Source organism: Harpegnathos saltator, unplaced genomic scaffold (genome assembly GCF_003227715.2).
Source record: "Harpegnathos saltator strain DR-91 unplaced genomic scaffold, Hsal_v8.6 scaffold682, whole genome shotgun sequence".
NCBI lineage: Eukaryota > Metazoa > Arthropoda > Insecta > Hymenoptera > Formicidae > Harpegnathos > Harpegnathos saltator.
The window spans coordinates 118,479-131,624 of NW_020230518.1; the positions used below are offsets into that span (position 1 = coordinate 118,479).

At 35.0% G+C, this 13,146-nt stretch overlaps 2 protein-coding genes across 4 annotated transcripts; both read left to right on the forward strand.

Moving 5' to 3' along the window:
• The first annotated feature begins 398 nt into the window (after positions 1–398).
• LOC105180801 (odorant receptor Or2) lies at positions 399–5,211 on the forward strand. 2 transcript variants are annotated; one of them, XM_019840325.2, is made up of 5 exons: positions 399–829; positions 947–1,415; positions 1,795–1,894; positions 4,212–4,367; positions 4,875–5,211. In XM_019840325.2, the coding sequence occupies exons 1-5, from the start codon at positions 553–555 to the stop codon at positions 4,926–4,928; spliced, it is 1,056 nt and encodes a 351-aa protein (XP_019695884.2). In that variant the 5' UTR covers positions 399–552; the 3' UTR covers positions 4,929–5,211. The 2 variants fall into 2 exon arrangements, with proteins under 2 accessions (XP_019695884.2, XP_025161006.1); XM_025305221.1 differs by lacking the exons at positions 4,212–4,367; positions 4,875–5,211 and adding an exon at positions 2,127–2,246.
• A 2,015-nt stretch (positions 5,212–7,226) lies between these two features.
• LOC105180800 (odorant receptor 43a-like) lies at positions 7,227–10,610 on the forward strand. 2 transcript variants are annotated; one of them, XM_019840326.2, is made up of 6 exons: positions 7,227–7,723; positions 7,847–8,315; positions 9,396–9,495; positions 9,737–9,856; positions 10,083–10,238; positions 10,458–10,610. In XM_019840326.2, the coding sequence occupies exons 1-6, from the start codon at positions 7,447–7,449 to the stop codon at positions 10,509–10,511; spliced, it is 1,176 nt and encodes a 391-aa protein (XP_019695885.1). In that variant the 5' UTR covers positions 7,227–7,446; the 3' UTR covers positions 10,512–10,610. The 2 variants fall into 2 exon arrangements, with proteins under 2 accessions (XP_019695885.1, XP_019695886.1); XM_019840327.2 differs by lacking the exon at positions 10,458–10,610 and having other exon boundaries at positions 10,057–10,224.
• Positions 10,611–13,146: the final 2,536 nt, after the last annotated feature.

Below are 13,146 nucleotides of genomic sequence, written 5' to 3' on the forward strand. Positions count from 1 at the left end.
ATTTCATCTATTTTTTTTGCCGAAATATTTTAGTGTACATCACGGACTCTTATGTAAATTTAGGTTTAGTTTATCGCTCGAGACAACTAATTAATAAAAAGAAAAGAACATAATACTTCTTTGCCCCATGCAATATCACGGAACTTATTCGCCAATGCATTTCATATCTTACCATTTTGAAATGAAAGAGTATTATCACACAATTTTTTCAGTTATTAATGTAGATACCGTGTAACATATTTTCGACTCTAACATTCATATACTTAAGTTCTTACACACATATACATATATATACATAAATGTGTGTATATGTAAAATATTATAGTTTATCATGCAATTCCATGGAAATTATCCGCGAATTCCGTTTATGTTTTATTATTTTAAAACGAAATAGTATTATTACATAATTTTTTAAGCTGAGAAAGTCGATACGCGCAAATATGCTCGTACAACATATTTTTAACCCTAACATCAATATTCATGCATTTTACATACGCACATACATATGTACATAATTTATAGCAGAAATGAGAACTCTAGTATACTCTTCCAATGACAGATTTTGAACGAGTTATTAATATAAATCGATTCATGTTAAGAACCGTTGGTCTATGGCCGCCAGACAACCGAAGCAGCCGTGAAGTTATGAAATCGAAAATTCGATTACTGCATACTTTTAGCATGGTATTTTTCGTACTGACAATACCTGCTTTAATATCACTGATAAGAGTATGGGGTGACATAATTTTAATGATAGAAAATATGCAATACAGTTTACCGCTTTTGGGTGCGATATCCAAAATTTGCATTCTTTCCCAGAAACAAGCAGGTACAGGTTGTGTAACAAAGTAACTGTCTCGCTTGCTTATTAATCTGCTAATTCAATCGACGAATTCATAAAAATAACAGTGTATAAGACATTAACACGTCTGATTTTTCTATTTAGATTTACTACCCTTAATTGAAATGATCGAAAACGACTGGGTGAAACCGAAGATGAAGGAGGAGCAAGACGTTATGCTGAGACGTGCAAGAATTATACGCGTGATCACTATATGCGGATTTTTCACGGGAATTTTAACGATTATTATTACATTTGGTTTCCCATGCTTTGGTCTAATGCTCAGGCAAGTGACGAACCTGACCGACTCCGGAAAACCATTGCTGATACCATCGTATTATTTCCACGATGTTTCCAAGAGTCCGCAATTCGAGTTGACATTATTGGCACAAGGAATCTCTATGATCGCATGTGGCTGTTCTCATATTGGGGTCGACCATTTACTCGGACTACTGGTTTTGCACGTATGTGGTCAGCTGGAAAATTTACATTTGAGACTGTCACGCCTGGAAAAGTATTCGGACTTCAACGCAGCTCTGGAGTACAACGTTCAAGATCATGTCCGCTTAATCAGGTACGCAAAATAAATCGTTAAGATAGGCTGCCTGAATTGTGTTGGGAGTAAGTAGATTTCATTTATTTTATGTCATTGTAAGATCTTTTTTATATTTTCTTTTATTTCTCCCGCACGCTAAAGCGTTGAGGCTTCGTTCCTTCTCCCGTTTCTCGTTTAGAGAAGTCTCCACAGTGGCGCTTAAGTAGTAATTTGTTAGAAAAAAGAGACAATTTTGGCATTGACCCGTCCTCTGCCGTTTTTGTACTTCACACCAAGAAAATATAATTATAATATATAATTCTTCTTTCATCATTTTTCTACAATTGTTTAAGACATTGTGCCTTTAAACATACGATAAATTTACATCATTTTCTGTAAATCACTAAATTTTGTACAGATCTATCGAAATCATCGATCATACGTTTAACTTATTACTTCTTATTCTGGTGCTCTACTTTGGCATATTATTCTGTGTTCAAGCATTTCTCATAGTTCAAGTAAGTAAACAAGAATTTTTTAATAATTTACGGAATTGCAATTTACGGAATAATTTACACAATTGCAATGATCAAAGGACCGAATAATCCGAACAGTCGCCAAAAGTTATTAGTAATTTTCCAAATTCTTTATGAACCAATTGCAAAGCACACTTCTTCCTTAAATTCGTTACTTAAGGATTTGTTTGCCAATTTTCTTTGTGTACAATATAATTGAATGCAACTTGACAAGTTTCAGAGGATATATAATTTGGATCTATGACAATCTAGGTTGTTAATCAAAAGGGACAATTGTCGTTGACACAATTAATTTGGTTCATCTCAGCGATTGTATATGTTTCGTTGCACATGTTTCTTTATTGTGCGGTCGGCGAAATTCTCGTGATACAAGTAAATTAAATAATATAATAGTGGCTTTAATGGCAAAACAGGCAGCATGTATCGTATATTTTTATAAATCATAGTACTTTCCGCAACTATACTTGTGTTACGTCCTGGAAGAGGAACGTAACTGGATGCTTACATTAGCAAGCTCCGGCGTACTCGCAACTCGCAAGTTTGCGGTGCCGATCAAGGATCGGAATGATCCTTTTATACAGCGCGGACGTACGTCGGAGGTCCTTTATTTAGGTCAAGGAACTGAATCCTTTTACCTAGGATAGGACCGTAAGCGCTAGTTGAAGGAGGTGGGCTAGTAAGGTTATTTTAAAATCAATTATATAAAAAAATTGAACAATTAACAAAATTTATTGAAATTAAGATAACAGGCAGTACAGTACAACGGCGCGATTTTAAAAGTGATGGATTACAGTTACACGATGCATGTGTATGCGTGTGTGTGTGTGTGTGTGTGTGTGTGTGTGTGTGTGTGTGTGTGTGTGTGTGTGTGTGTGTGTGTGTGTGTGTGTGTGTGTGTGTGTGTGTGTGTGTGTGTGTGTGTGGTGTGTGTTTTTTTTTTTTTTTTTTTTTTTTTTGTGTTGTGTTGTGTGTGTGTGTGTGTGTGTGTGTGTGTGTGTGTGTGTGTGTGTGTGTGATGTTCTGAATGAAGAGAAACAGAAAGGGAAGGAAAACGAATATAGAAAATTAGTCGGGTGAGGGGGAGCGAGAGCGGTCTGGCGAGTTAAGGGGAGTGGACAGTTCAGAAAAAGAGATAGGAGAATAAGATATCGAGGGGAAAAGAGGGGTGGATGAACGTGTAGGGGAGAAGGAAAGTGTGATTGGGGAAGAACGTTGTGGGACGATGTATGGAGGTATGAATAGGAGAGTCGGATCTGGTTGGAAATCAATATCTAATGAGATGTTAATGATGGCTCGGAGGTACTGAATATTAGCTTCAAATGCTTCGGGATCTCTCGTTTCGAAGATCGATTATCGAAGATCGACTCGAGTAAGTTGAGAATTTTTTGCAAGGTGATATAGTTATAATAATTATGGCCCACTGCAATTGGATTTCAATAAAAAGTGGAATTAATAAAATGGGGGTACGGAAGGTAGAGAATAATGAAAATAAAACTTACTACTGATTTCGGGTGTTTCACACAAGAAAAAGAACCATTTATGATAGACTGCGTGGGTGTGCCGCTTCCGAATGTCCAATATATATTTAATTGCGTAAGGTTAGCGAGATCTCACTCACAGAGTGGTATTCGTAGAAAAACGCCGAGCACTTGAGTCACGCTCTATTATATTTGTCAAGAGAGAAAAAACACAGAGGTGTCAAAGTGTCTCTATACTCGTTGAAAAAAGGAACAAGGTCCAGGAGTAGCAGAAGTAGTGGACCGGAGACGAAAATCCGGAGACGAAGAAAGACGCGGTTTTTATACGGATGATCGGAGGCAGGAGCCACCAGGCTGAACCTATCAGAGAAAAAAATGGGCTTTGGAAACGGGGTGGAACCCTGGGAGAAACCCAATTTGTTAGCGCAGAGTTTCAAATTTTATAGCTAGACCGACGGACACATTCGATGAACATTACCCAGATGTAAACTCTGAACAGAGACGTGTAGATTTTCACAACAGGGTACTGTTTTCTGTTATGGAATTTTTCTGTATCGCCTTCGATTTGACGCGACGGATGTTCGCCAGATGTGTCTGTTTCCTATGACCCTTGTTATTAGGAGAACAGAAGTTTGAGAGAAAAGAAAAAAAATTTTTAATTGCTCGGAGTCCGCAGGACGTAACACTTGTACAACCAAATATTGTCTATTCTCACTGTTAGTTTATAAAAATGACGATACTTATTTTGCTAGCGTAAATATATTTGGAGATTATTATTTCCGTTTTTTTTTTGTTAAATAACATATATGTCATTTTTCCAGTCTGAGAAAATACATCAGGCCACGTACGAATATTCATGGTACAACAAGCATCCAAAAGTAGTAAAAGGTTTAATGCTAATCATGCTTCGTGCCAATAAACCACTTCATATCACAGCCGGAAAAACATTTCCCATGACGATGTCAACGTTTTGCAACGTAAGTTATTTGCGATACAAGAAATGCATTATTATGCCGAATTGACGAAAAAGTGGTCCCATTTGACGAAGAAAAAAATTCTCTTTCACCACGACAATGTACTAGCTTACACATCTGCAATTGCCATAGCCAAAATTGTCGAATTACACCATGAACTGCTCCTTCATCTGCCCTATTCTCTAAATTTGGCTCTTCACGACTTCTTTTCTGTTCAAACATAAAGAAATGGCTCGGTAGAACAAGATTCGCGTCAAATGAGAAGGTCAACATTGAAACGCCTATTTTGCAGAGTTTGAGAAATCATATTTTTTGGAAGACTTAAAGAAATTGAAAAACCGTTGGGCAAAAGAAGGACGAACTAAAAGGAGACTATATGAAAAAATAAATCGAATTTTGGTCAAAAAAATTTTTTATTTTAAAGTCACTGACTTATCAAACAGCACTTGTATTTATTAAGGAACAAAATTCTTGCTTTTTCTTAACATGATATTTAAAAAAATATTTCAGTTGTTGAAAACCTCGGCAGGATATGTATCGGTGCTACTTACCACTCAAGGTTGATGGCCATATTATAAATTTCCAGCTCAGATTGTTCTTAACAATACAACATGTAGCTAGTAATTGAATTAGTTATATACAATATTAATAACATGATGAGCGATATATAAAGTATTTTACAAGCTATTTTCCCATAAACTATCAGAGGTGGCGAGAGAATGTTACACGTTTTTAATAAGAAGAGAGAGAGAGAAAGAGAGTTACTCAAAAGTAAAAAATTACTATTTTACATTTACTAAATTAATAAACTACTAAATTACTATGTATACTATATATATATTACAAAATGTAATTTTCAACCGAGATATATTCTCAACTAGTTTTTCAGGTTGAAGATGCGTTCTAGTACTGACATTGACAGAGAAACTGTTCATCTCATCCTTCCAGTCACGTAGCTATATTGCAACTGTTCATTCAAGCTAACGCTGCATCTAAAGATTCATTAATAATGCACCGTCCTTGTAGTTCCTAACCTCGGCGGTTCCACATATTCAATGAACGTATTTTCTTCTAGCAAACAAACTTTCAGCAAAGTAAAAACTGTGAACAAGCTACAGCCGCTTCACCATTATTGTTAAGTTTTTTGCAAAGCACTAGCTTGTCTCCTACGGACATGTAAAAAATTCTACACATATATGATCGCAACTCTACCTTCAGTGTGTACGATAATATGAATGGTAATATGTGTGGCAGCAAAGAAACTAAATATAAAATACGAAGCAACGAAAGCGGTGGATATATATTTCTGCCGATAGAAAATAGTCATTTTGTACGGCCATGTTAATATAATGTTTCACGTCCTAAAAATATCACATATCGCGCAACCGAATCAGACTTCTTCAATTATAAATATCGTACAAAATTATCGTGAGATCCCACTTATATTCTCCTTACTTTAAAACTGTATACTTCCGTACAATTTCCCGCATTGAAGATTCATTCTATCAAAACTGGCACAGCAGGCACTTTCGATCTGGTCCATCTCGTCGACTTTGTGGGTCGTGTGCTTTCAATTGTGCGGTTATATTCCGACTACCCGCTCAAATGAACTCTGCGCCTAAAGGCTTATTAATAATGCAACATACATGTAGCCTCCGATCTATGTGGCTCTATTTGGTGGAAATTTTTTTCTTCTAGCAAGCAAACTTTAGAGCAAGGCAGGGAACGTCAACAAGACCTATAGCCGCTTCACTCGGGCACCAAAGTCGCTATGTTCTGACTGTCCACCCAAACTACAGCTACAGGTTCATTAATAATACACCGCCAATGTGAACAACGACCCGTATGCTTCCATTAGATGGAAATTTCTTCTTTTAGAGAACAAACTTACAGAGTGAAATAAAATACGTCGACAAGGTGTCCCCCTTCTCCTTCCCTCTCTCTTCTCTCTTTCTGCTAAACTTTTCTGCAACTGCTGATTCTTTTCGTATTGCCGTGTAAGAAGTTGTACGTATACGCATGATGTGATCTCTTTGTTACATCTAAGCGGCAACAAAAAAAGCATAAAATAATGAAAGCAGTTGACCCTCCTGCCAATGAACAGTGTGCCTTTTGGATGTGCGTTCTCACGGTAATAAATTGTTTACTCCTTTGATGTGCATAAGTGCCAGCAGAGCACATCAACAAGACGATGATACGTATTCGTATGCACGTCATGCTCGTTCTAGTTGATATAATATTTATGACAGTGCTATGAACTTTGGTGATACGACAATTTTTTTTCGAGAACATACGTGATAATCATACGTCGCTAAAGTACGAATGATTTCGTTCGACAATGAAAGGCAGTATTTTTTTAACCATGGACATGGATAGTTCAAACGGACATAATGGTGCTCTTTTCCATTATCGGTTCACGTTCTTTGTTTAAAGATCTGACTGCTTTCTATCGAAAACCATTATATCATGTCTGTTTTCTTTTTACACGCTTTTCTTCCAATAGATTTTTCATATCATGATCTATCTTATGAAATTGATCAAAATATAGAGAAGAATCAGAGAATTAATCATGAATGAATATTGTAGTTGTTTGTTTCTTGTAATACCACAAGAAAGACAGAGAGAGAGAGAGAGAGAGAGAGAGAGAGAGAGAGAATTATACGTCAATCCACTTGATACTATATACTCTTAAATAAAATATTATTATGATATAATCTTTTATTTAAGAAAACTTACATATTAAGTACTCCTACAATATACTTTCAACTCATATTTTAATATATTTATTAAACAAATATATTTATACTTTAATATATTTTTTTTGTTTATACCTTAATATATTTAAAAAAGAACTTTATTTATTATAGGTTTTTTATTAGATTGAGAGTATATAGAAGGTATCTGGCAACAAGTGAAAAAACGTCTATGTACGAATCTAAGTTAGCTTAACCTTGACACAAATAATTGTTTTACAAATAACCCCTAAAATTTTTAATAAAAATTCTCCCTGTCCCTCTATTGTCAAACATTCTGTGTAAAATTATATCTCGTAAAGTGAAGTAAAGGTTGAATTGAATCTCTAATGACAGATTTTGAATGGGCAATCGGTCTAAATCGAATCATGTTAAAAACCGTCGGGTTATGGCCGCCAGACACCCGAGACACTCGTGAAAATATAAGAGCGAAGATTCGATTGACATACAACTTGATCACGCTGCTCTTTATCCTAACGATACCATCATTAATAGCTCTGATAAGGGTATGGGGTGACATGATTTTAATGATAGAAAATATGATGTACAGTATACCACTTCTGACTACGGTATTCAAAGTCTGTATTATTTGGTACAAACAAGAAGGTACAAGTTGCATAACAAAGTAAAATTGTCTCTTAATAACATGCTTAATCTTCCATACAATTGGCAAAAGATGGAATAGGAGTCATTTGTTGAAATGTCAGAGCGTCACTTTGCGTCTTATAGATTTACTACCTCTGATTGATATGATCGAGAGAGATTGGACGAAACCGAAGATGAAAGAGGAGCGAGACGTTATGCTGAGACGTGCTAAAATTATTCGTGCGATCGCCACGTGTGGATGGATCGTAACATCGTTCACAATAATCTTCACATTCGGCTTGCCGTCTGTCGGAATGACCATCCGACATGTGACAAACCTGACCGACCCAGGAAAACCATTGCCAATACAATCGTACTACTTGCACGACGTGTCCAAGAGCCCACAGTTCGAGCTGACGCTTCTGGCGCAGCTACTCACGTTGATCACAACTGGTTTTTCATATACCGGGATCGACCATTTCCTCGGATTATTGGTTTTGCACGTATGCGGTCAACTCGAGAATCTATGTTTGAGATTGACGCACATGAAAATGTATTCGGACTTCGATGCGGCTTTGATATACAACATCAAGGATCACATTCGCTTGATCAGGTATTCAAGTAACTATAAGCTGTCTAAATGTAAATAACACAAGCAACTATACACTTAACCGATTTACTGGTAAATGATAATGACTCATACATGAACGGAAAAAAGATGTGCCAAAGCCCATATAATAACTCGTATAAGAGCAACATAAATAGCTCGGCTAATTTTCAACAGATTTGCATGAAATTTGGTACACCCATGTTTTTTGGGTTATTGACTATGAATCCAGAATCAAATTTGAGAAATTCATAACAGCGGACCTAATATGGTGACTGCAAGTGACTAATTTTGTTATTACATTACGGAGAAGATTATATTCGATATGTTCATGTTTTTTGAGTCTTTAATGACGAATTTAGAATCGAAATTGCAAAATTTAACATAACAGATCCAATAGCAGCTCCAAGTGACTATGAGACTATTTGACGTATCAAATCCATTTTGGTCGCAGATAACAAATTGTCTCAAGACATTCATTTTGTTATTTTATTTTGAGTATACACTTAAGACTGATATCATTTGAATAAGACTGATATCTTTTGAATCATTCATTACGAATCCAGAGTCAAATTTTTTCTGAAGTCAGTTCTAAATATTTTTGTGTTGTCTGATACATAATTTATAATAATAAGTTCTGTTGAAAAACGAGGGTTATATCTGTCATAGAACGTACGTTGAAAATTTATTCATCAACAAGTGAGAAGACAGACCTGTTCTTCATTATTACGATAGTGTCAACTTTCCGGTGATAATCATAAATCCAAAGTTTTTACCAGAGCCGTTTAGTAAACAAATAGTTTTCTTCAACATATTTCATCCGCTAACGATGAAGGTAAGAGTATCCATAATGGAATACCGTTAGTCACTAAAAATCATCATACTCGGTCCGCCATTTTAGAAATTGCAATTTCTATTTAGATTCATCAGCAATCCAAAAATGTCTTTATAAGTAAGATTTCTTGTAAAATACGAAATTTCGGTCTCACCAGTTTTTATACAAAATGTTGATTTCGGACCACTAGTGAACTGGTTAAGCACGACACAAAATTACATTATTTTTTACGAAGCACTGATTTATTGCAGGTCAGTCGAAATCATTGATGATACATTCAACGTAATGCTACTTTTTCTGGTGCTTTATTTGGGCATAGTATTCTGCTTGCAAGGATTCCTTCTAATTAATGTAAGTTGAAGGAAATTTTGCACAAGATTCATAATTAAATCTTAACGAACGAATTGAAACAAACACAAGTTATTTATAATTCACCATGTCCACTTATGAAAAAATTGCATGATACACTTATTGATCCACTTCGTTACTTCATAATTTTCCATTAAATAAAACGTTGTGAGTGTGATACGTAACAAGTTACAGAGGATATAGCGTTTCAAAAGGAATATAATTTGGATATATGATAATTTAGGTTGTTAATCAAACAGGTCAATTGTCATATGTGCATGTGGGTTGGTACGCCACAGCAATTGTATATATTTCATTGCATATGTGTCTTTACTGTGTCGTTGGTGAAGTTCTCGTGACGCAAGTAAGTGATATAATATGACCGTGTCTTTAGCAACAAAACAGACAGCGCGAATTATGTAATTTTATAACTCGGAATACTTTTTTTTCGTAACTTTCCTATGACAAGCAAAAATTACACTATCGTCAATATATTGGTTCAGAAGAATGACATTTTTTATATCATTAGCATAAGTTTATCAGAAGATTGATTCTTTTCGTCAGATCACATATAAATCGCATTTCCTCAGTCTGAAAAAATACATCACGCCACATACAAATATCCATGGTATAATATAGATCCAAAGACATCAAAGAACTTAATGCTGACCATGCTTCGCGCGAGTAAACCACTCTACATCACGGCTGGAAGAACATTTCCCATGACGATGTCAACATTTTGCAATGTAAGTGTAATCAGTGTGATACAAGAAATGTATTATTATATTTTTCAAATTATCAGAAATTCTACATCTTTATTATCAAATTTAATTATCTTACGTTTATTTAAAACGCAATTAAAGTTAGAAAATCATGATATTTGCAAATTACCATTATTTATTATTACTTATTTATTAAGCATAAGTGTTCGCTTTCTTTTAAACTTTACTTTTAAAATGTTTCAGTTACTAAAAACATCGGCAGGTTATATTTCAGTGTTACACGCCAATCAAGATTGACGACTATATTATGAATTCGGGACTTATAGTCGCGTCCTTAGTAATACTACAATTTAGATAGTTGACAATTAATATGTAACAATTGAATTTTATATACAGGGTGTCTCATAACTAATGTTGCAGAGTTCGTGGAGACATAGAGCGGGTTAAGGCAAATATAAAAGTCTCATACCGTTTTGCGAGATTCGCAATAATTATCGAGTTAATTCTAAAAATCTAATGAATGAGCGCGCGCTAAGATGAAGATTGGAGACGCGTCGCAGCCTCTCGGGTTACAACGCGGCCCACTCGATCCAGCAATTGTTGGCAACAAGTTCTGTTTGCGAAGAAGTCGCAGATTAGAAAGATACATTGTCATTGAAAATATTGTAAACACAATTGCAGCAGAAATTTACCAATGTTAGTCAGTAGATTACATAACAAAGTGACAGTGGAAGACGAGCAAGTTCGTCAAAAGCGTTGACGCTAGATTAACGTTAAAAAATTTGTTAATGTTAATGTCTAAGCAGTGTCAGGAAATTATCTGTATAACAAATGCAACAGCATCTGTCTGTCAGAATACGCAACAGATTGATAAATTGCAAGATGCGATGGTCCCATGTTTGCAACGATGCAAAAGGAAGCAAAAGGGTTAACTATAATTTCACTAAAAACGATTATTCATCCTCCCAACTAATAGCCATTATAATACTATATTGTCTCTGGTGTATTATATATCGAGATATTTGAACGTCATAAAATTGAATTCCATTTTTACAGTTTTACTATCATCTTCATCTCAAATTTCGGAAATATCCATTACCAGCCTACTTTCTAAGTTAAGGAGGCGATTACAGTAAATTTTCACGGGGATCGTCGAGCATGTCCTCCTCGTTTAATAACTATACTCCAACCGCCTGTTGACAATGGTTATGCACCTAAAGATTCATTAATAATGTACCAAGTGCTTTACACATCTATCAAAAATTCCCCCTTTCGCAGGACTAACCTCCTTCTCCCTCAAAAGAAATTAACAAGCTCTAGACGTTCCACGTTTTACAAAGTTCTCGACAACTTCTAACTCGTGCTGTATAGCCAAATAAAAAATTTTGTGTGCGTGATCGCAACTAGTAACGTACAAGCCTATATTGACAAGAGTACAAGAAAAAAAGGACACGAAATAATAAAAGCGTGGACCCCTTCGTCATTTGACATTGAACATTTTGTACATTCTCACTGTCATAATTTATTTACTCACCCTTTTATCCTACGGAGTACATCAACAAGACGATAATACATCCCCGTGCGCTTCACATACTGTCTGGTTACTGAAATAATTTACGACAATCGAACTACGACTATCGAACTTTTGCTTTTGGAGAATTACGTCTCGAATATGCGTCGTAATAATGTCTCGTACAAATCGGAACGTTCTTTATGGATGATAAAAAACAGTGTTCTCTTGATCTTAGACATGGAACGTTTGGACGGATATAACGGTGCCACAATCGACTATTTATAATTTAATACACAGTTTGCAATTTTTTTTAATTAGATCAATTACATCCCAATTTGAAACTGCTAAGTCATATTTTATGTTTTATTTATTTCTTCACCGATTGATCTTAAAATGCACGTTTATGATTCCGCATATAAATTTTATCGATACAACTCGTTCGATGATATTGAGCTGGACTGGACTGGAGAATTAATAACTAATTGATTTGTGCAATATTATAGAAATTGTTATAAAGACCTGTCATCAATTTTGTAGAACGAAATAATCTTTTATTACTTTATTATTTTTCATTGAAAGATTTTCAGAATTACGTAATTTGGTTCGTGCGTCCCATTTTCTACTATTCCAATATGAACAATATATTTTGAATTTTACATTAAAGTAGCATATATACTATAGCGTATTATGAAAGAAACTGAAAGATGCTGTATTTCCGGACCGGTTGAGGTACAAACGAAATGCAAAGTGATACAAACGGATACAAACGATTCTCTATCGAACCCCGTTGTCCGTTTTAAGATATCTTAAAAAATAGCGGAAGTACCATTTTATTTTACTATAAGATTATTGTTTCTATAATAATGAGAAGTTTAAAGTAAAAGTTTTTAATAATAGATTTAGAATGGGCGATTGGTATAAATCGGCTCATGTTGAAAATCGTTGGTTTGTGACCACCAGACAATCGGGATGCTCGTAAGGCCATAAAATCGAAAATTCGACTGCTGTGTAACATTATCATGATACTCTTCATATTAGCAATATCGACTTTCGTATCACTGATAAAAGTATGGGGCGATATGACTTTAATGGTAGATAATTTGATATACAGTTTACCTGTGTTGATTACTCTATTCAAAATTTTCATTATTTGGCACAAACAAGAAGGTATGTTTAATACAATAATATGCTCGAGGAATTTAGCTTAATTTTTCATTCAATTAGCAACACCCATGAAATTAACCAAAATATTAACATATCATTGCACATTAAAGCTTTAGCGCCTCTAATGATATGATCTAATGATATGATCTAATGATGATCTTGATATGATAATTATCAGCCCTAGATATAATTATAATTTTACACGTATACGGTTAAATGCAGAACCTGCATAAGCGACTGACACATATGGGACGA

Bases quoted from the DNA above. Each gene is read 5' to 3' on its own strand.
- LOC105180801 (XM_019840325.2), top strand. From the start codon at position 553: ATGACAGATTTTGAACGAGTTATTAATATAAATCGATTCATGTTAAGA. The intron at 1,416-1,794 runs GTACGCAAAATA...AATTTTGTACAG, and splicing joins GATCATGTCCGCTTAATCAG to ATCTATCGAAATCATCGATC. The intron at 4,368-4,874 runs GTAAGTTATTTG...AAAATATTTCAG, and splicing joins CGATGTCAACGTTTTGCAAC to TTGTTGAAAACCTCGGCAGG.
- LOC105180800 (XM_019840326.2), top strand. From the start codon at position 7,447: ATGACAGATTTTGAATGGGCAATCGGTCTAAATCGAATCATGTTAAAA. The intron at 9,857-10,082 runs GTAAGTGATATA...GCATTTCCTCAG, and splicing joins GTGAAGTTCTCGTGACGCAA to TCTGAAAAAATACATCACGC. The intron at 10,239-10,457 runs GTAAGTGTAATC...AAAATGTTTCAG, and splicing joins CGATGTCAACATTTTGCAAT to TTACTAAAAACATCGGCAGG.